Below are 22,856 nucleotides of genomic sequence, written 5' to 3'. Positions count from 1 at the left end.
TAGTCGTGCTGTTCACGATACTACCATTGTATCTTCTCTCGTCCTTCGAACAGTACGTGCATCTTTAACGAATACAGAATCCGCAGTAGTATAGCGTCGAGCAAGTCAGTCGAACAACCGCAACAAAGGATCCAAGATCTCCTTATCATCCCTCGCGGTGCCTTCCACTCGGCAATTTGATGATACCAGAATCTGTATTCACGTTGTCAATAGGAAAAGTGACCCGACGTGAGATTTGTAAAGGTCTAATTGTAAGATAACTTTTCATCCCGCCAGAAGATCTTCCATAACGATTGGCAAGGAGACATTAAATTTCATTGTTCCTGTTATAATAGCTGGTCGGAGGGATTCCTCTCTGATGAGACACGAATTCTCTAGGCAATTACTTTCCACGTAGAATGGCATCCTAACTTGGGCGGCTGGGAGCTCCTTTTAATTTAAAATTAGTCCACGAGATTAAGAACGTAGCTCGCGGAGCGAACGAATAACACGGTGGAAATAGAAAATTCTTAATCTGTGTTTCACTTTTCTGACCAGCTCTGCATAATTCCTGCCAAAGTTTCTCTTCCTTTCTCCCGAGTCCGACTGGCAGTATTACTCAAAAGGCTGAAGAAATATTATCGTCTCCAGGAAAAGGCGCTTGCTCCTTAGACCACGACAGTTCTTCCGTCTTCTACCAGAGAGAAGACCTTGGTTATTTTCCTGCGTCCCATCATCCTCCCTGTTGCATCTCGTTTATTTTTCTCTGAGCATGTTAGATACACACGGTTGAGAAGAGACGCGAACGGAAGGAAAGGACACCGGAGACTCGTTGGTGCCAAACTGTCGTTAACGTGCAGGCGAAATACAAGCGTGGGTCTTGTTAACCGTACAACGAAGGTAACTGTATGCGTAAATGACATTACGCGGTGCATGCATGTGGTAAATGTTGCGCGTTAAGTGGCCCGCAATTCTCCGCGATAGGAGCGCGTATGTGGGCTGTCCGGAAACGCTGAGGCTGAATCGATATAAGACATTAAAGAGGTTGAATAAAGAGAGATATTTGTACTCGGAAACTTTTAAGCAGTCTCTGAAGGAATTCTGTTTCGATTCATACGGATCCAAACAGTTTGGAATCGCTTACCAATTTCTAATAAAGTAAACTGTATGACAAACTTTTCTTCGAGATGGAGTATAAACTTCAAATAACGATTGCGACATTCTTCGTTTCAATAAAATCTGAAAGATTGAAGGATGAAAGAAATGAGAAAAGTATAGAAGAAAATGTCGTGTCATTAAACGAATGAAGTAATCAAGTACCTGCTCCAAGGAAAATCTTTACTTTATTATAGTGTGTATAAGATGAACTATGGAACTTCAGATCCGATAAATCGAATACTCAAATATACTTTGAATGTCGTTTCAGTAGATTTATTCCATAATTATACAGACATATTAAAGAGGATGTAATTTAATGAATTGAATGCAAAGAGATGAATGAGAATGCAATTCCCTCATGCCTGAACGATAATAATAATGAAAACATTCCCTACATTATTAATTTAAGGAAAGAACTTTCTTAAATTCTGAATCCAATAGTTATTAATATATGTTTGCTCGACAGAAGAATTCTTATTTCGCTTAACTTATAAAGTGATTCTAAACTTCTGTCTGTTATTTCAACGGAACTCCTGGAAACTCCCCTGCACAGAATTATGAAGTATCCGGAAATAAAATGATTAATTTAGGAAACAATTGTACGTACTGGGTAAGCAGTGAACGCAGTATTGTTCGAATAATTACGATCAGTAGCGTCTGTAGGCACAGTTGTGTGGATGGATCGAGCGAGAGGGTTATAGGTACGCGACAGTAGTAGACTGACAGGCGAAGTCAGACATGCGCTCTTAAAGAGGGAACCGCGGCCAGTGAAAGAGGTCCGTAGCAAAACCCACGTTTCAGTTTGTCGCGTGTGCTGGCACGGCGCGCATATCGTCCCGGCGATAACTCGTCGAAGGATGTCGTGGAAAGTCGCGACGAATTCGCCGGGAACAGTCAGAAACACGCGAACCAGTTCGCCGAATTATCGCGAAAGATGAAGTCAGCGTCGAGACCTAGCTCGAGTACCAACAAGTGTGGCATCTCGTTCAACTTCGTAAGACTCATCCAGAGAATACTTCGGCCGATAAATTGTCGCGTTTTCCCCTGTTCCCAACGTCAGAATCGTTAAACACCTTCGTTTAATAGCCTCACGAACTAGCATTGCCTAGTCGACGACTACTTTGCCCCTGTTATGCGAAGAGAACAGTGGTTTCAATAGTTCCCAAGGTTCAAAACTGACAAACGTATTGCATTTGTGTCTCGCAGACTTCTGTGGTTGCATCTTGATCGCACGATCTACGTATGTGATCGATACTCCTTTTGTATCTTCAAGCCGCAAGGACAGAGGTTATTCTGTTCATTTTTCTTCATCGGAGGACGGAAGTCTTTTCTGTTGAAATAGTCGATGTAAAATGCTGTTCGTATGTTTCATCCTTTTCTTGTATCGTTCGGCCAGGAACAATCGGTCGGGCTGAAGCAACCGTTCCAGAAAGAGGATAAGACCGAGGAAGCTATATTTCAATTCCAGATACGTGCTCTTTGGCCACAGAAGTATCTTCGTGAAGCATTCTTTACATCGACACGTGTGTTCGAGAAATGGATTGAAAATAAAACGAGTATTTGAGTGTGCTCGCTGGTGCATCTTTTTGTTTGTGCGATAAACAGCTTGCAATATCGGTAAATACGTGAACGCCCTATTGTTAATTGCCTTATGGCAATTAGCAATCAGTAAGTCGTCGCTGAAACGAAATAATGACAGAATCGCTGGTAACGTCGGTGAGCAGCAGCCAAATCCAAACTCCAGCGCCGAGCCAAAATCAGCCTCAAAATCATCCACAAGATGACAAAAGCGAAAAAACGGAGAAGGCAGTTTTCATGGTAAATTCGAATTTTCCTTTGACTATGTTCGTAACTAATAATCGATGTACTCTCTTTTTTCTGGTACAATATTGTCTGTGCCCATTTCATATTAAATCAATCATCGAGATACAGCTTAATCCAGTGATCGTTAGTTACGCAACGAATTGCTCGATTTACATCCTCACGAAGGGTTTAATCGACCTGTTCACGAGCGCGCGGGATTAATCGCGTGCCTCAATTTTATTTCGCAGCAAATACAAGAAATTAACATACAAGTAGCGCAGTTCCGTGATCTGCTGTTGAACGTTGGCCAATCGCGGGACTGTCCAGAATTACGAGAACGAATACGCAGATTGCGTCGAAATTGCGTGGAATCGTGTAAGAGCACCGCCCAGCTAATACTGCCACAAGTACGAAGGTACGTAACATTTTTCATTGACAGATTCTTTAACACTTCAGCAAGGGCTACTGCATGTCCTACAGACTCCAATTTTTCAGATATCATCATCAAACGCATATAGAATGCACCGAGTCATAGTCAGGTTTAGAATTTTATTCAACTTAATTTTCCAATGTTTGTAAAATTCGTAGCTATTTAGCTTAGAAGACGCAACCTCTCTCATGCTGCAATTTTCATTTCTACTTACATAACCATTTTGGGATTCAAAATATGTCATCGGTGAAGGATTGACGTTGACATGTTAGCCACTGTGCAATTTTTCAATGTCCTTCGTATCTTTTCATCTTTGAAACTGTGGGTACAATAGACTCGTGTGGTTTTGTGCAGCCACAAATAAGTACATAAATCAAAATATCTGGGGTTCTGCATATCCTGTTCCTGTATGTAATTTATATGCAGTTGTATGGTCAAAGTTAAATGAGTTGATCATACATTCCTAGAATTTCAAATTACTTACCAGTTCAATGTTATACGAAGAAGTCTCCTTAAAATTAATTTGTTATAAATTTCATAAAGTACTGACAACAGGAAGGTATCCAAAGACACATATTATTACAAAGCAAATTAGAAATTATAGGAATAATACTTTCTTGGAGGTCTATATATTCACATATAGAAGCACAGTATTAATGACGATGAACCAAGGCGTTGTTACGTTTCTAAGAATACATGGGACGTCACGTTCAAGTAGAGGAATCCAATATAATTACCGATTATTGATTTCAATAAATACGCAGGGGGTGAAAGAGAACAAAACGAATCACTAGCTAATGTATCATCACATCCGAAACTCACCGAAACAATTGAGATAATTATCTCCGCGAGCATAATATAGAGGGTCTCTAAAAACAGACATGCAGTTATATTTCTAGCCACCTTCCCTAAAACAGATTACCTTCCTCTCAGATATCTCGCACAAAGGATACCGCGCGAAATTGCATAACAATGGCGGACGCGTTGACTCTCTTGGTCGTGCCTTTTCAACTGCTCAAGTACCTTGAGTAACAATATGCATCTCCACAGAAATATTAAATCGCGCGAAATTATCTCCGCGTAGCTCGACTTTGCAGCAACCAGAGTGGTCATGCAAGACTAAAACGCGAAAGAAGAGCGTGGAGACACCGTGACGATTGATTAATTAGTTTACGTCAATTAGTCCTATCGAACGTTAAACGAAGACGTCGCGCGGAACGAATTCAAATTGCTTCCGGTTAATGAGATTCCAATTAACACAGTAAATAGATTGCTAGGATAGAGGCCGAACGGTGAACACGTTCGTGACCAGTTTCCGTTCCGCTCCCGCGGATAACCAGACGATCTCCCTTGATGATACTCGAAAATGCGCCGCCGTGAGCCGGAAATCCCTAAATAAAAGGCATTGTCCGTTTCTATTGTGCCTGGAAGATTTATCGGACTTATTACGACTACGCTCGATCCCTACCGAATTACATTTAATTCCCGCGGGAGAGGAAACAGCTCAACCCCTCGAGTGTAACGCGAACCGACTCGCTAAGCCCAGATTTGTTCGCGTTTCCTGAAATTATCGTGACAATCTTGACATATATTCAAGGGAAAAAGAGGGAATCGCGAGAGCTAGTTGTTTCGAGTTCCTAGGGAAATGTTATCGATTCATAGAAAAGAAGATACGATTGGACGGTCGCAGAATTGGCAAAGTAGTCTCTGGGAATACTTCAGAAGCTCCTGCGATGTGCTTTCCTTTGAGGAATAACTTTTGATCATTCGAAAAGTTACACTTTCTTAAACTTGTTCTGCCTATTAATTTATCATTGAGGGATTCTTAATTGCTTTCTTCATCGATTTATAAAAGAGAAAATGAATAGACCTTCCCACGTAAAAAGGACCAGACTTGTTGATTCTTATAACCGATAAATTGCTAATTAAAAAGAAACTGTCTTTGTTGGATAATAAACCATTGTAGCGCAGAAGTCTCGTCTTATGTCGCACGTTTGAGCATCGCACTCCCGTTTATTATACGTTGCCATTTATGTAACTGTTTAATTATCACATGTACTCTGAGAGCCGCTGGACAACACGCTGCACCGCGACCCTCTTGACTCACGTAACATTGCATATAATATCTGTCACGCTACAAATGTCAGGCACAGGGGATTTGCAATAATTTAAGCGTCGCTGAAGCATCTATCTCGCGAAAATTGGACGCGCGATTGCACACCCGTCTAGTTTCGCGACTCCGTGAGGAAAAAGTATCCAGGCTTCAGCCATCGATACCTCGCGGAGAGCACCTCCGAGTCTACAATATGTCACGAGGTCGCGGAGAAACGCTCAAGAACGCCTCGCGTTTGATTTATCTTGCAAACAGTTTTTCCGATACTTCCGCGCTGGTACAATAAACGCGGCTCGTGCGACCTTATCTTACAAAATCACGCTACTTCTCTATCGATTACGTGACACACGCCACGCGCTCCTTCTCGTGCTTCTGTAAAAATTGACCTCGCCCCCTGCTCCCCTTTACGTGGCCCCGCGATCATCGCTGTCGAAGAGTTTACGCAGAACCCTGCGAGTTGACGATTACATGTAGCGCTTTCTTCGCGAACCTTGTGGCAACCTCTTTGAACGTTTAATGGATGTCAGAAGTTGTGAACTGTACTCCCAGCGACACATATATTCAGATAGTTTCTATATACGTCAAGTACTGTTGATAGCCCAGAAGTTGTCAGTGGATCTGATTGGCTCCGCAGAAAAATACATAGAGATGGTATACACGCATTTCCATTATTGGCCAAATTGGTCACACCTATTACTGCTACTTGCAGTGAACTGAGCACTCCTCTTACGCCTATGCCGTCTCACTAACAACTTCTGAACTCCAAACAGTATATCCTAAAGGCTTGTTCAGACACAAAATTCAAGCCACTTGTATTCCAGTAGCTCCATATCAAGCTTGTGTTCACACAAATCAAATTAGGGTATTCGAAAGTCTCGTTCAGATTAGTGGAGTTACTTGAATAAAATTCAAGCCACCTGAATTCACATAATTTTACTAACCTAAGGAAACCTTAATTGAATACCTTAAAGCTTTAGGGACTTGAAAAAGCCAAGAATTGTGTAACAGAAAATGACCCAAATTCTGACTTCCTCGCAATCAGGGAGCCTTTTTAAAACACTAAGCAACGCGCCTAGGGGGTTGCAAAGTTCGTCCTTAACGATTTCGAGCTACATATCTGACAGCCGAGTGTATAAGGGAGAACCAAGAGGAATCGAATTTGCTCCATAATTACGTTAACAGCGATAACTCGCGGATACAAGCGAGTTTCTAGACCGCGATTGGATTGGGAATTGGACGATAAGGGTAACTCCGAGCATCCCCCTGACTGTAAAACGCCAGCGACCCGACATTAAACACAGCGAATCGATGGCTGATTCTCTGGAAACGTTTTAATAGATTTTTACGACGGCGAAATAATGACCGTGCACCGACCGAGGGATCAAGCAGCACGTGAAAATCATCTTTCGTTCCGCGTAGCCGAGATCTGAGGCTAGTCTAGGGAGATATAAAAGTCGGTGTCACGCGAGGCGATTTTCCGACGTCACAGTCGTGTTCGGCCGTTTAACCCCCCGTCGAGGAAATTACGCGACTGTAAAAAACATCGGGCGAAGTTTCCCTCGGGTTCGTCAGCTGGGCCAAGTTTACACTTGTCGCCCGCGCTGGCCACCGCGCGGCTCGTTAATTCCGCGATTTACCGCCTCGGTTTTTTTTCTCTCCTCGCGAAGAAGAGAAAGCCGCGGCTGGCGATGCTTCAGCCTCGTTACAAATGAAAACGCTTTGATTTCGTGTTTGCGGGGAAAAGGAGTTAAATATTCAACGATCAGATGAACGCGAGAATTGAAAATACTCGGGGATGGTGTACAGGCTGTTTCACAGCGCGTGAGCGGAGCGGGAGGAATTTAGCGCGGAAAAATAATGAAAAAAGTTGGCAGGAACGTCTGCCCCGCGCGACCTTGTTTCTCGAGTTACACAGACCCGCAGGTTTCCACCATTCGCGAGGAAATGTCTTCTCGTTGGCTTTTTGCTGCGTTCGAAAGTTTCGGGCATTGGTATGGCTCGCTGGGAAACTTTTTAACGTAGGGGAAGTACATCGACGTTGTTTGCAATTGTTATTATTATTATTGTTAGCGTTTGACTTGGTCTGACCTCCCCAGTGCCCAGTGTCCACGGAACTAAAGGTAAACTTTCGGCGTGTGTAATAATGGAGACTTGGACGTCCAGCCGATTCGGTTCTAGACTCCCTGGCTGCGTATCGTGGAACGAACTGTAGACATTTTTCCTGTTTCGTGTGGGACGAATGAAATTCTCTCTGCGAATTAGTTAACGCATTGCTCGCACTATTGTAGTTTCTCTCTTCTTTCGGTCGAATTTTTCGGCCCTCGATTGCATTCCCTTTTAGTTCAAAGAATTAACAGAAATGGTACACGGTGCAACGAGAGCAACGTTAATTGGCCTCGAGGGGGTTCCTTCGATTTCCCTCGGATGTCAGTAACTGCATTTTTCGTGTAATTAACTCGATGAGTCGCGGAACGAGAGTTCACTAAGTTGTCGGCCACCAAATGAATTACGGTCAACGGACAAAAGCAAAAGGTAATAATTGCGAGGGTGTAGGAAGGGGAGGACGGTTTTATGACCAGGCGAAATCTTTAACGAGGGAACTTCCACGGTAAAAAGTAATACTCCACCGAATGACCTTTTGCTTTCAGGACTACGGACATCGGGATCCCCGTAGACAGCCAGAATTTGACTCTGCTCTTCTGCCTCGTTCAACTATTCCTACGCGAGCTGTGGAAGAGTAGAAACTTGATCCGTATCGTGCCCATGGACATGACCGATTATTACAGTGAGTACAGAACATTCCCGTATTTCGAGTTGAAATTCCTCCGGTCAGGGTCGCGTTGAGGCGTTTGAATAAATTGACAACGAGGCCTGTGACATCGTTCATGAATGCAATATCGCGTCGACCTAGTGGACGAGTTGCCGAGAACGCGATAGCAAATTAGATCTTGTGGCAACTCCGATCCCAAGATGGAAAGAGGTCAACGACTAACGAAACTTTGTCTGCTGGAAGAATTCTGACCAGTTCGTTCGATGGTACCGTGATTTTTTCTATGCAGGGTGATATCGAAATAAGTGGCTCCACTTTGCTGGCGTATCTTTCTTTTCTTGAAGATAGAAAAAGGTTATACACGTATAAGGTGTTCGATGACAGTGTCAGACATTTTAAAAGGTGATTTTCCATGTCGAAATAGGACGAAATTTGAAATAGGATAAAAATGTTTAATAAAACTTCTGTGAAATGTGTCTGACTTGGGACTTATTCTACTGTCGGCGTGCATTAGTCAAGTCAGGCACAGAGAAGTCAGTAGAATAAGTAGTGAATCAGACACATTTCAAGCACACTTTAGACGTTTTCTCAGTAATTAATCTATACTCAATTTCACCTGTCATATTAAACATCCTGTATTCAGAAAATTTCGGAGTTCCTCTGTGGAAGTGTTAGTTGTGAAGAATTCTCTCATGAGTCTATAGCTATAACGTTCAAACTGTCTTTGAAACTCTTAATTAGCACGGTAATAAATTTTTAACTTCGCGAATTTTGCAGAGTCTCGACCCGGTGCTCCAAATATTGGCAACGCAATTTCGCAAATTCTCCTGTGCAAACCAATCACAGTGGACTTCGCTAAAGAAGAGCTGCGCAGCATCAAGAAAGATTCAGAGGAAATTCGGAATCTGATCGACGAACTGCAAGAGTTTATGCCCCAGTCGGACGGCGAAATAGGTGATGTCGTATTTTTCTCTGCCATTCTCGCCCCCGTTCTCTCCTTTTCGCGGAATTTTATTTCGCAACATAGGGAACGCCTCTTGTTTCTTCCATTCCCACGTTCCCACCTTGTTGGTCGAATTTATACGCGCGCTCGCTTTCGGGGGATTGCATTTATAAGCGCTAGCGGTTACTGAAGCATGAGTTTAATATGATTCAGAGATAAATGGCTCAATTGCAGAATGGTACATAGTACCAGTAACGAAAATCTTTAAAAAAAGTAATGATTGAAACAAGAAGTTAAAAAATATTTCTGTTACTTCACTGATCTGCAATTTTGAATCTTTCCGTATGCCAGATAAAATACAGCAAGGCATTGTAATTCAATCTTCGCTTAAGACTCTTGGAAGTGTATCGCCTTTTTTATTCGCTTCTCCTCCGAGTTATAAATTCCTTTCAAGTACCCATCTCTGAATCAGCCAGTACACCATGGCAAGAGCGAGCGTCTTTCAAGAAGATAAAACCCCTCGCAGCCCGAGCTTCCCCGATAAGTCTTAACCGATTTCCAAACCATAAACAGCGTCGTTAATTCAATATGGCGTTCCCGTGAACGCATCAATCTATTTATCCCTTAATATCTCATTCACCCTCGATCCCTCTTTCCCCGCTCGTTCCTATGCCACTTCTCGCCCACTCTATTCAACCATCTCTAATCGGGTTACCCCAGAGGCCAAGGTCTGGATTTCAAAGGAGAACGCGTTCTCCACCTCCGTCTATCGAACTTCGTCCTGCTCCCTCCTGCCCAACTACCCATTGATTCCACGGAACAAACGTATTACCTTCCGACAGGATAAGGCTCTCGCTATAGGGTTATCCGGTTCAATTCTCAACCGGATGCTACACGACGGGCCTTAATTGTCCGTCGACATAACGAGCGAGGTTCGAGAGCGTTCTCGAGTCGATCGAAAAAGAATCGCGGAAGCTGAGGACCGCGTATCGTTGCGCCCGATCGTAAATCTGAAATTTTATGCACGGCCATCGAAGCAGAGGCGAGAAAGAGGACGGTACACAGGGTGTGACATTGAGGAGGAACCGGGTCAAGGTCGAACGGAAGCTGGGACTTCCTCCTCCAGTGTTCGCCGGCCGAGAAATTCACGCTCGAGAGAGAACGTGTGCGCGCCGCTACAGAAGGAAATAAGAAGCCGAGGGGAATCGTGTCCGACTTCTCGGCTGAATTTTCGAAAAGGGTCTCGTTTCATGCACGCTGTACCGCGAGAATTCGGTCGAGGGAACGCGTACACGGGCGCGACGGCGGGGAAAAAGGAACGCCTCGATGGTTTCAGGAGGCTCCGCGGAGAAAACTCGGGACACGGGGGTCGAGCGTGACATTCGAAAATTCGGTGACAGCGATCCTTCTCGTTTCGCCAAGGTGCATTTAAACCGAGACGGTGAATCCTTATTCTTTCCACATATCGGCGAAATTGAAGCATAGTTGAACATTCCTCAGCACCTGATAACCTTTCAGTGGTACAAAAATTGGATGGTTTCAAATGATTGATATCGTTTGTAAGTGGGGACACTATTCATCTGATAATGGAATCGCATAGGGGTCATTTCAGTGGGAAAATGGACACTTTGAAGTACAATCAAAACAGAAAAAAGTCTTAAAAAACATACATAAGACATCCAAATATCATAAGACCTTCAGCATGAAATCGACATAAAACAGACGTCGTTAAAACGTCATGTGGTATCTGGGAAAGCTTCTAACAAACAAGCTTCCTCTCTCTCCACTTTCTCCTAACTCATTCTAAATACACGTTAACGCATGAGTGTAATGGAAACGCGTGTGTACGCGTAACAGCGGCAGTGGAATAAACGTGTACGCGTTGCGGAAGCGCGGGAGCATTATTTAACGTTAAACAGTGATCGAGGTCAAGGATAGGTGGAAACGTGGAACCCACGCTCCCGCGTTCCCTCCGCCTGACCGCGGAAATGGGAATTCGTTGCTCGTGGAAAAAGGGGTGGTGGGAAAATCGAGACGGGTCGGGGGAAATATGTTCAACCGCGAGCTGATAAAGCAATTCGAGCCGACGATTCGCGAAACAATCGCGGCGGCCGAGGTCGATCAAACGTTTCGCCCGCGTAAATCGGCCAGACTCTGAAACGTCATGGGCCGACCTTTACTCGATTTCATCCCTGGCCCTCTGTTTCACGGGATGAAATTAATATGCGCACGTACCGACGACGCGTTATCGGTGTCGAGCGTAGCCGAGGGGTCAAGGACGCGCGGGTATTTCATGTTTGCCCTCGCATCGCGACGGGGAGATTTCCGGGGGAAAAACGGGAAAAAGGGTTTTCGTCGAGTGGACGAAACGCGAGGACAGGGGAAGGGGTAAACAAGAGAAGGAAATGGCTGGCGAACGAGCGAGGCGAATTTCGGCCACGTTTCCGCGGAACGAGGGAATCGGGCGTCCTACGTGATTTTTTGAAATTCTGCTCCCGTCGAGCCGCGGGCAACGTTCATCGTTAAGATTTTCAGGTTCTATATGTCAGCTTCATTTTCAATCCTTGGAGCAGAATGCGAAAAGTGCTCTGCTTAGGCATCGTAATTTGTCACGGTCGCCGCAGCCGTCGGGAGTTTAAAGGGGTATTCCCATGTCGAGGTCTTGTTAGAAGAGGAATTTTTTCGCAAACTATCACGCGAGACATTTTCAATTTGTCTATGTTGATGTTGCGAAATAATGAAATTCTGAAATATATTTCGCTTGGAAATTTAGAAATACTGCGCGGTAGAGAAATTGTAGGTTTTTAAAGGGAATTCATAGAAATTCCTCTAATGATCAAGTCTACGATTGAAAATATCTTCTTAACTCCGTTCGTAATAGTATTCCTTTGCATCGAAATAGCATTAGCTTCTCGGAAATGAAGACACTTCGTCTGACTATTCACTTCGATATCTCCTTGTATCTTTCCAAACGTTCTGCTCTTCGAACATAAAAAAAAAGTACTCATCGATCCTACGTACCTCACTTTCCTCCACTGAAAATCATTCCTCCTGGCAGAGGAAGGCTCCTTCCTTTGACAAATCTTGAAATGTACCAGCGTCGATCCACGGTTATTCATCGGGCGTCTGAAGCAAAAAGAATTCGAGCTTCAAGGAAAAACCGCATCGAACCATCTCACGAAATTAAGTCGTTATCGATTACGGTACGATTTGCTTTTTTAATCTTAAAGGAAACCTCAAAAAGGATCCCTTCAATTAGAAACGCATTTGCTTCGGAACTTCTAAGGAACTAAATTACCCTCCATTAACTAATTATACGTTGAGTAGCCTCTCATTCGGCCGCGCAGTACCACGAACTAACGTCAAACAATCGCGTAATAGTATTCCACCGTTTCGGGTAGTTGTTTTTAAGGGACAAAGTAGCATCTCAGGAGGGTCACGCAGCGCAGTGTTCCTAAATTACATTTTACCTTCAAAGTGTACAAATCGCTGAGAACAAGTTATCTTATTAAGAACTAAAACTTTTCTTAATTATTTTCTTCATGAATTCAGTATACGCAGGGTGTTGGACACGCAAGGCTATTTTACGTATTAAAAGAGGAAGAAAATCAAGAATAATGAAACTGCTTTGGAGCTTCGTTCCAGAGTTATTAATTGGTGCGAAAACGTCTAACAAAATTCGTGTGAAATGTGTCTAGCTCGGCGTGCATTAGGTCAGACACAGCGAAGTCAGTAGAATAAGCCCCGAATCAGTCGAAAACGAATCGTGAAATCCAATTTCATCTGTCTTGGCAAATGGCAGCTGAAAATGCATCGTAAGCGTCTCAATTTTGCCTCATATAGGTACCTACTATTTAACGATCAAAAAAAGTAAATGGAGAAACTTTTCTCAGTCCGTGCCAGTATAAGGAGTTCTACTCCAAAAGCTACCATTTCGGAACACTGTGCAGCGTATCACCAGGCTCCATTTTAGAAGCCCGTCACGGTGGTCTCTTCAGGAAAATCTCAAACATTGATGGAATCTCTTTGCCCGACGGGATTCACTTAGCGATAATTTGCTCTCGGCGAAAGGCCACGTCGAAGACGGAAGCTAAGAAAATTCTGTTTTGTGCGTGTCGCAGAGAAGTATACGGCGCTGCAGAACTCGGCGAACAGGGGCCCCCGTGTGAACGGGAAACGATTACATCGATGGAAACAGAGCAACGACAGGCCAAGCAGATTCGCCAGACAGTCCTACTTCCACGGAGCTATGAATCTCTTTTGCTGCACCGCGAGAGCCAATTACGTCTAAATCAACCGACCGTCATACATTTGCCCGCCAAAAGAACGCAACTTTCGTTTTGACCACGTCCAACCAGACTGCACACGCTCTTCGACATTCTACGTGAACCCTCGTTGCGTTCGGGAAGCGTTCTTCGAATCGTAGGGCACTGTCAGCGAAGGGAAAGGCATTCGACGCTAACACCCGCCGCGTTTCGTAATTGTGGAACGCGACACCTGCAACTCAGTCGATTAATCGGTACGGGAAACCTGAGGCAAGCTTTATTTAGTTTGTAAGTACAGAATCTACGAATATATGTATACTTACGCGCACGTGTTTGCGCGGTACACGCGTTTTCTCGTAAAGCGGACATATTTTTTTAAAAGAGCTTCTCATTTACCAAAGGAACCGTTCAGGGTTGTATTTTATCTGACTTCGATGCAATCGCGTTGGACGTTCGCATCGGTGATCGACCAACAACTTCCGTGTAACGATCGATTCCTCGGTGGATTATTGTACACCTATATTTTTCGAGTCCCGAACTGCAACGATAGTTAGGTGGATTATATATCGTACTTGTCGCGAAGGAGGGTCGATATCAGAAATGAGTATCGTAGATGTAACGTCGTCGTTTGATCGTCTAATTGTGAACTGGAACACTTACGTATGGAATCGTGCAACAATTGTAGAGTTGTAACTGATTCATGCTGAGGTGACCAGTGAAATCTAACTTCGAAACTCAAACTCCATGGATAATTAAAGTTGGGGGCACACGATACAGGTGAACCTGTACGCGATCAAATGTCTCCCTGACTGCGCGCTATTTGGAAAAGAAAAAGAACGAGAGGAAAATTGAATCGTTGGGACGCGTCGCCAGCGGAAAGTAGATGACAAATTGCCAATCAAATTAGATGTTAATGATATTCGATATTCTCGTAAGTGGACCAACGTACACCACATATCGCTCGTTTACAATAAGAATGACGCAACTGAATATTTCTCAATTTCGAGAGTTTAGCTACGATGGACTTTGAAAGGTAGTGTACCTTTGTGATAAATAGAGTTAAATTCGTACGTTGATTTTTTTCGACTTTATTATATATAATCATTTTTTACTGTTTAAAGAGGTCAGTTTCGAACACCTCCCTCGATGCAATGTACGTAGGATCGTTTGAGTTGCTTCGCTCTTATCGCAAATGACCGATGCGATTGTATACACGATTTATTTTGAAGTCAAATATATTGCTATATGAGTGTTAGGGAAGAGGAAGACGATATATATATATATGGGAAATCTATATACACGTACAGATATCTATACATATGTACACACATTACACGATCACGTCCCGTTCGCATAAAGTGTCGGACTGTTTTTTTCGAAATTAAGGAGTAAAGGTAGAAACAAATGTTAAAGGAGTACAGAACAAAGTAGAGAGTAAAGGTAGGAAGTGAAAGTAGTCGTATTAATAAACAGAGAATAATCAAACAGAAAAAATAATCAAAAGTGATAGGGTGGTACAATGATAAGTACATGAGTTAGGGACGGAGATAATGATAATGTACTTATACTACTATAACTATAGGGTGAATGAGAAAGGGAAGGCCAGAGATAAGGTGAAGGAAGGCGCTTGGTAGATAAAGCGAAGTAAGGGAAATAGTGAGGGTAAATGAGGTAAAATGGTGAAGTGGGCAAAGAGTTGAGAATGATTAAAATTATGCTACAGAAATAGTGAAGATTGATAAAGTAGAGTGAAAACAGTGGTGGGGATTAATGAGATGGAGTGCAAGGGTAAGCGAGAGAAAAGACGAGGAAAAATATTGAAATTGTAAAGAAGGAATTAAAAGATGAATTGAATAAGGAGTACTATTTAAAACTTTTCTCAATTTCTGAAAAAAATAGTTTGTGACACTTTGTGTGAGACACCTTATGTATATCCTCTTGATTCGTTCATTATCGAAAGTGATTAATTATTATTATTCTATTATCAATTGCAAACATCGGAGTAAATTATGGTTTTAAATGAAATGTCATGTCTAATATACCAAACAAATATTTCGAAACCAATTAAATCGATTTGACATGACGATAATCTATATTTCACTGGCATAAAGAAATCATCAAAAATCTATAATTTCGATCAAATCTAGAAGATATAAGAACGATTTTCGCACCTTTAGCTACTTAAAAATATACTTCAACCCACGTTAATAATAATGTACGGTTGAAATGAACCTGTGTCCAAATTCTCAACTTGGAAAGTCGAATATTCGGGAGACCGCATTTAATTTATTTATCTATTAATCGACATGATTGTATGTACACTCGTCAAATTCCGTTTTCCCAACGAGTCAAATCATATAATGTTCTATCCATGTTTCCCATTGCAAAAAGTTCCAATAAATCGTCAGAAGCACGAAATTGGATTTCGGAAGCACAAATTGAATGCGAATACAAACAAGAGTATGCAAAAAGCAGATAATACATATCAGTTGACAATTTAATTGGAGAGTTTGTCCTGGTTTGATTACAATGCTATTACACTGCACACAACATGGAAATTGATGTGAATGTAACGATGTATGTACTCGTAAATGTCTTCTCTAAGCAACTAATTCCCGCGTATTTCCATTATCTGGCGGTGCAAAGAAAATTACTTGTTTCAATCGGATTCTTTATGAAAAGTATCATTGTACGTTACATCGTATTTGAAAGGTAATAAATGGATCACATATTTAAATAGCATGTGAAATTTCCATGCGTGCTAATTGTAACATTAAACAAATAAACTATACAACCTATTACAAAAATCGTATTTCTTCTGCTTACCTCAAATCGTAGTGTCCAAATATTTGTGCAACATCTGCATCCACACTTCTTTGATTTTTCCTCTTGGATTTATTTGTTAACATTTTTTCCTAATGAAGAGCGCGAAGATTTGAATAATCCTGTAATTTCAACAAACGGTTAAATGTCACAGAATACGAAATTTCTATAGACAGTACTTGTTCGTGGACTTATCGACGTCGACTAATCTGCAGTCGATAATGGAAGCATGTTGCGCCCTCTAGAGATGTCGCTTTGAAAATCGAAGCGTGTTTAGTGTATTTGCCAATATGTACATGTGAAGCAGCTCAAGTTATATAATGGTGGACGTATAGGACCACATTTGCGTTCACGGATTTGGATAAAGTGCTGTGGATGTCTATCACAATGTCTTTTAGCAGAGTAATTGTAAGTTGTGTAAACATCTCAGATTTGTTACATTATTTCTGGTCTTAAGGTATTATTTCAAATAACTTTGTAACATTGATTTTCGTAAAAGACAGTACAGTTTTAGTGACAACCTACCTGCTAAATTGGTGAAACGAAAACACTTATAGCTCGATTTAAAAGATATCGTACATAAATAATAATATGTATTTCTTTTTTAGGCACGATCATTTTCCTCCACCTCTGCTGTCCAGCAAATGGTCAAGGTATACTTTTTAAATATATATTTAATACAAAATTATATAACTTAAAGTGAAATGATTAACTTAGATTCTTGAATTCACAAAATAATAATTTATTGTAAAAAGTGAACTGTACAAAATTACAATTATAGTAAATAATATAATGTTTCTGCTTCCCATTAGCCTCCTATCCAAGTGTTTGGAGTGGAAGGACGGTATGCTACAGCACTTTATTCGGCAGCTTCAAAGCAGAAGTCACTGAACAATGTTGAGAAAGATCTGATCAAATTACAAGTACGTAATTTCAAATTGTTTAATAAATTCAACACTACAGTGCATTAAATATTAATTACTTTTATAATAAATTAGCTTGTGTGTCATACTAGGATGTCTTGAAAAAAGATAAAACTCTGAATGAATTTGTGAAGAACCCATCAATAAAGCGAAAAGACAAAGTTGAAGGCCTTAAGGCTGTTAGCACCAAGATGAGTTTGAGCAAAGAAACTGGAAATCTGTTAGCTCTGCTTGCAGAGAATGGTCGACTTGGAAAGGTAGACAGTGTAATTAACACATTCAAATTATTAATGGCTGCTAGCAGAGGTGAAGTTGTTTGTGAAGTAATTACTGCTAAACCACTTGATGCTGATATGAAGGCAAAACTTGAAACTGCCTTAAAAGGATTCTTGAGTAAAGGCCAAACTATACTACTCACGGCAAAGGTTGATCCTGCTATTATTGGGGGTATGGTTGTATCTATAGGTGATAAATACGTAGATATGAGTGTTGCTAGTAAAGTTAAAAAGTATACTGAAATTATTACTGCTGCAGCGTGATCACTTTTTATAACATTCAGTAAGGAAACATAAAGTACTCATATAGGCATTCACGAGTACAATGTACATCGTTGAAAAATAAATTATTCCAAATCCAATTATACCTGTTAAAATGGTGTTTCTTATTCCATTAAAACCATTTTATGTATAAATTAATTACAAAATTTTTTTTGTACGTATTATATAATAATAGCGACGAACTAAATCTTATTTTTCTAATATTTAAACAGTTTTATTTAACAGTGATAAAATTCTAGAATTGTCATCAGAAAAGTATTTTTATTTGGTATTACTCATAAAGTTTACAAATTTCCTGTTGTAGCATATTAGTATGTCTAGAAATTAAAGACATTTGCGAGGATTTTTATTAACATTTATATTATGATCAAAATACACATTGCTATTATTTTGATTAAAAAAACAGTCTATTTTGCACAGAAATTGGAATGCTATGAATGACAATGTTTTTATAAAAACAAATATGTTTAAAATATTTTAAAATGCGTGTCTCAACACATATAATACTTTACAATAATAAATCTTAAGAAAAGATTTAAACATATCACAATTTTGCTTTCTACAAATGCATAATTGTACAATATTATATCATTTAAAACATGATTACGCATAACATAAAAAATAGATTACAATAAAATGATGATAATACCTCAAGATATAAGATTTAAAAAAATTTTACAATACTAAAATAATGCAACAATACTATACATACCCATCCTAATAAACAGTATTCAATGGATATTGTATAATTTTTCCTTCAATCTTGATTAAGTAATATGAACTGCATTAAAATAGGACTAGAAGACCAATATTGATTCGAAATGATAAACTTTAAATTTTATGTGTTAAAATGCACATATAGAAAAGCTTATGCTCCATTTGTGAATATATTCATTATAACTAGAAGTGCAGAAATAAAGTGAAGGCACACCTTCATAGGACATGTCATTTAAGAACTATGAATTAAAAGTAAAATAATTTACAATTCTTCCTGACAATAAGATTTTACAGCACAACTGAAGGTATATCATTTTTTACTAAGACCCAATCTTCTTCTTCAAGTGTAGTTGTCAACATAGGTTCTTTTGATATAACTGAAAAGTTAAATATTTATGCAGCTGTAAACGTCTATTAATAATTAACCATATTAATTTCTTTATACTTACTATGAAATTGGACGTCTAGTTCATGCCTGTCTATTTCTGTTGTATGTGATTTTCTTGTGTCACTATAATTACTCTGTAATAGGGGATTAGTTAATTTATCTTGTAGAAGTTTCTGTCTACATTCACCTAAATCTTCCAGTTTTTTTAATTCTGTTTGATAACTAACGTCTTCATCTTCAGATTCGGTGTCTGTATGATCACTATGTTCATTATATTCATTCTGCGTATTATCTTGTCCTTCCATTAAAGAATCATTGGAATCTATCTTACAATCGATACACGTAATTATGTCAGCACACTGAGACATATTTGAATCACTGGTAGCAATTTGACTACTTGTCATATACTTTGACAAATCGAAATCTAAAACATCGGCCAGAAGCTTTTCCTTATCTTCAACATCTCGTTGAATTGATTCAAGATTTCTATCAGTTTTCAATATCAAATCGTTATCGATGCTGAGCGTTAGTAAAGAAGAATGTGTAGTCTTTGCATCATTAGCATTTATTCTATCTTTATTAAGAGTAGTTAAGTCATTAAAGTTAGACAACGATGAGCAATTATCATTTCCGTTTATTATCCTATTGCGAGATTTCTTAATTTTTCTTTCTGGAGTAAAAACAACATCTTCAAATTCTTGCTGACTAATTTTTTGGAATATCTGCCTTCTATCATTGTACTTTTCATTTTGTTCAGTAACATTTCTCGTAGAAGCATCACTCTGTTCTGTTGTCGTACTACTCTCTGCTGTTAACGAAGTATTTAAATTATTTGGCGTTTCAGATGGTATTTCAACAGCCTCTTCAGCTTGTCCAATCGAAATTGCATCAGCATCAGCTGTAACAACTGGTACAATACTAAAAAAACAGTATTTTACTTAAATAATTTTTGTACATTTTTAAAAAGAGTTAAATCAGATGTTTTTCTTTCAATATCTTACCCCACAGATTGAATGATATTAGATGGATTAATTTTATGAAAAGGTATAGCTGGAACTATCGCGCTTTCTTTCAACTTAGAAGTCAATTCTAATATACCACTAGTAACGGGTTTACTAATTTCTGCAAATGACGATAATGCATCTGGCACATTGTTTACTTCTAAAAATTTAGTAATTCTTAAAAACTGGGAAAATAATCGAAGGAAAGATTGGAAAAAATTATTATATTTACCCGATGAAAACATATTACTTTCAGGATAATAGGCAATGCGTATGATATTCCGTTCTCCTTCCAAAACAAATATTTCATCTTTAGTACAAGCAACATAGGTAACACGTCGTAAATCTGTTACGATAGACGTTATCGCAATAGTTTGGGGATTTACAACATATATAATATCATCGCTATACGTGACTAATAAGTCGTCGCAGAACGGTAAAATAACACCAAACGTCGGTTCCCCACGATTTCTTTTAGAACTTTCTGGTGCAGGATTTAGAAGTTGTACCTCTGTGTGCCCAGTACGAATAGCATCCTAAACAATACATTTTATGAATAATAATAATTGATGATAATAAATTTAAAGGAATCTGCTTTAGTGTGTACCTTAAAAATAAGTGTTTTTAATACAGTTCCAGTTTTATCAGCTTGCCATAAACGTAGTCCAGGTCTGCTAGCATAGATTGTTGAATCTTGTCCATAGTTTTGCCGACAACCAAATATAGCACCTAATTTTCCTAATCTGAAACATTCGATCATTAGTCTTTTTTTTTTTTTTTTATTTTTATAAATCATTATTATGAATTGTCCATTAGAAGTTTAGTACTAACGTTTTTCGTTCTTTTTGACCAACTTGTGTTACTTTTCCATTCTCATTCCTGTTCACTAATATTGTTCGTAATGTAGTTGAAACCAACAATAAGCCTTGCTGATAGTTTAATTGTACTATAGCATATTTTTCATTCAATAATTCTGATGATTTTGACAAATGCTATTAAAATTTGTAACGAAATTAGATTATGATAATTTCAAAATAATTATATTTATCTTTATTTTTCACCACATACCATATAAAAATCAATTTCAGTTAGCACTACTAGGCCATCCTGATCTCCACTAAATAATTTCATTCCATTCTTCGACCATTCAACTGTAGTTACAGAGCTATTGTGTAAACCACTAATACTGTATCTTTCTACTTGCTTCTTTTGCTTTGGTTTTAAGCTATCTGGCAATGAATCTGGTGGATCTTTAGGTATTTGAAACACAGTTACAACACCATGTTCACTACCAACAGCAACCATATAATCTACAGTTGATATAGCTTGAATGCATGTGATTTTTGAATTAACATTCTGGAAAGTAGAAATCACTATAAATACAAATATAAAACAATCCATCAATCAGATATTTATTATAAATATTATGTACCTCGCATCTAAGCCTCTGTAAATCCTGCTTCTCTCTATTAAACCAATATACTAATCCATGATTAGTTCCAATAGCAATATATTCAGGTACTGCTGCGATGCAGGTAAAGCTAATATTGTGAGTGAAAAGTCCAGTTTGAACTTTAGCAGGTATTTGCTGTAAAAGCGTTGCAAGGGGAGCCCATTCTCTTAAAGGGCCACCATCTTCACACATAGGTGTTGTCATTGTAATTTCTATAATGAAAATGTTGCAGTTTTAACATGCAGCATGTTAAGTATACATTTCATAAGTTGCATTCTATCAATAACCACTCATAAAATGAGCTTGATACAAATAAATTGTAAATATTTTAACATATTTATATAGAATATCATAACATTTTATGTATCTGCAAACTGTGTCTTACTATATGATTATTAATAAGTTACACTATACTGTCAACACTATTTACACTACCGTCATCACACAAATATATTGTAAGTATACTTCACTACCTTGTTGGTGACAAAACAATTCATAGAAAGTGGTACAGTGTTATTAGATTACATTTTTTCATCGAACTATGTAAAGTAATATCCTTTTATCGTAAGGATTACGATATTTCTTCTAATTGTTTGACACTTCGGCAATCAGCATCAATCAACATTGACTGCACGTCCTCTACTCAGTTTGCCATAAACTACGTCGTATATAGAATGGATACGATAATAATATTGCTGTACTCGATGAATATTATTTTTTATATGTGATTTTTACAAGGTAGGCATAATTTATTTTATTTCACTGATATTACAAATACAGTAGTGTTTTATGCAAAGCTTTTCACTTATGGAAAATATCACGAAGATAAATATATCTATAATAGAATGCGTTGCAATGAAGGCGCATGTGTAAGTGTTGCCACGAATGCATTTGCACGTATGCTTTTAATGCACATGCTTATATTATCTTATCGGTTTCTATTCTTCAAATTTGAAGCCATATTTTCTCGATACTCAATAGAATTGAAAAATTACTTTAATCAAAATGAATGCGATAAAAAGTTTCTAGTAGGATGCATATTTTTAGTAGGGTGTCTCAAAGTATAGAATAGAAATAAAACTCGGTTATCGAAATCGTAGCTTTGACAACAAAAAAATAAAGAACCTTTTTTGACTTAGTAAAATTATATAATATGCATTCGTACAAAACAATCACCTAATACATTATTAGTTATCGTTCATCACACGTGGTAATAAACACTAAATTTGTAATATTACCATTTGCCAAGTATCTTACACAATCGACTTTAATAATCAACAAAAAACAGCGATTGTTCACTGCATAAATCGAAATATAACAGTCGATACTACGTTAAAGTATTTGGAACGTACTTTTTTTTACATTTACATTGAATATAAGGACTTGTAGAAAATAACTGAAGCAAAATTTATTTTATATATAAAACGATTAATTGACTTATCATATACAAACGATATTACTAATTGCTATTATTCTTTTTTTATATAACAAACCAAACAACTGAATTTCACACGTTAGGAAAATGTGGGACTT

The 22,856-nt window shown here is 39.0% G+C and overlaps 3 protein-coding genes across 3 annotated transcripts; 2 read left to right on the top strand and 1 right to left on the bottom strand.

The window, feature by feature from the left end:
- The first annotated feature begins 2,695 nt into the window (after nucleotides 1–2,695).
- Nucleotides 2,696–13,539, top strand: Dcma (decima). The gene is made up of 5 exons (XM_076379974.1): nucleotides 2,696–2,955; nucleotides 3,189–3,355; nucleotides 8,132–8,268; nucleotides 9,031–9,207; nucleotides 13,318–13,539. The coding sequence occupies exons 1-5, from the start codon at nucleotides 2,830–2,832 to the stop codon at nucleotides 13,485–13,487; spliced, it is 777 nt and encodes a 258-aa protein (XP_076236089.1). The 5' UTR covers nucleotides 2,696–2,829; the 3' UTR covers nucleotides 13,488–13,539.
- A 3,037-nt stretch (nucleotides 13,540–16,576) lies between these two features.
- Atpsyno (ATP synthase subunit O, mitochondrial) lies at nucleotides 16,577–17,859 on the top strand. The gene is made up of 4 exons (XM_076380055.1): nucleotides 16,577–16,692; nucleotides 16,893–16,937; nucleotides 17,097–17,207; nucleotides 17,300–17,859. The coding sequence occupies exons 1-4, from the start codon at nucleotides 16,660–16,662 to the stop codon at nucleotides 17,744–17,746; spliced, it is 636 nt and encodes a 211-aa protein (XP_076236170.1). The 5' UTR covers nucleotides 16,577–16,659; the 3' UTR covers nucleotides 17,747–17,859.
- Nucleotides 17,860–18,100: 241 nt separating this feature from the next.
- On the bottom strand, nucleotides 18,101–22,740 carry LOC143180037 (uncharacterized). Its single transcript, XM_076379561.1, has 9 exons — nucleotides 21,797–22,740; nucleotides 21,303–21,535; nucleotides 20,939–21,226; nucleotides 20,702–20,862; nucleotides 20,478–20,613; nucleotides 20,103–20,406; nucleotides 19,871–20,030; nucleotides 18,931–19,787; nucleotides 18,101–18,858 (listed from the first exon to the last, which is right to left on the bottom strand). Exons 2-9 carry the CDS (start codon nucleotides 21,525–21,527, stop codon nucleotides 18,770–18,772), a joined length of 2,220 nt encoding a protein of 739 aa, XP_076235676.1. The 5' UTR covers nucleotides 21,528–21,535; nucleotides 21,797–22,740; the 3' UTR covers nucleotides 18,101–18,769.
- Nucleotides 22,741–22,856: the final 116 nt, after the last annotated feature.

Source organism: Calliopsis andreniformis, chromosome 6 (assembly GCF_051401765.1).
Source record: "Calliopsis andreniformis isolate RMS-2024a chromosome 6, iyCalAndr_principal, whole genome shotgun sequence".
NCBI lineage: Eukaryota > Metazoa > Arthropoda > Insecta > Hymenoptera > Andrenidae > Calliopsis > Calliopsis andreniformis.
The sequence above is the reverse complement of the archived record's forward strand: the minus strand, read 5'-3'. Positions and strand labels throughout refer to the sequence as shown.

Coding starts and splice junctions, on each gene's coding strand:
- Dcma (XM_076379974.1), top strand. CDS start 2,830: ATGACAGAATCGCTGGTAACGTCGGTGAGCAGCAGCCAAATCCAAACT. Junction 2,956..3,188: donor CGGAGAAGGCAGTTTTCATG/GTAAATTCGAAT, acceptor TTTATTTCGCAG/CAAATACAAGAAATTAACAT. Junction 9,208..13,317: donor CCAGTCGGACGGCGAAATAG/GTGATGTCGTAT, acceptor TGCGTGTCGCAG/AGAAGTATACGGCGCTGCAG.
- Atpsyno (XM_076380055.1), top strand. CDS start 16,660: ATGTCTATCACAATGTCTTTTAGCAGAGTAATT. Junction 16,693..16,892: donor TGTCTTTTAGCAGAGTAATT/GTAAGTTGTGTA, acceptor TTTCTTTTTTAG/GCACGATCATTTTCCTCCAC. Junction 17,208..17,299: donor AAGATCTGATCAAATTACAA/GTACGTAATTTC, acceptor GTGTCATACTAG/GATGTCTTGAAAAAAGATAA.
- LOC143180037 (XM_076379561.1), bottom strand. CDS start 21,527: ATGACAACACCTATGTGTGAAGATGGTGGCCCTTTAAGAGAATGGGCT. Junction 20,614..20,701: donor GGTCAAAAAGAACGAAAAAC/GTTAGTACTAAA, acceptor CGAATGTTTCAG/ATTAGGAAAATTAGGTGCTA. Junction 18,859..18,930: donor ACTAGACGTCCAATTTCATA/GTAAGTATAAAG, acceptor TTAACTTTTCAG/TTATATCAAAAGAACCTATG.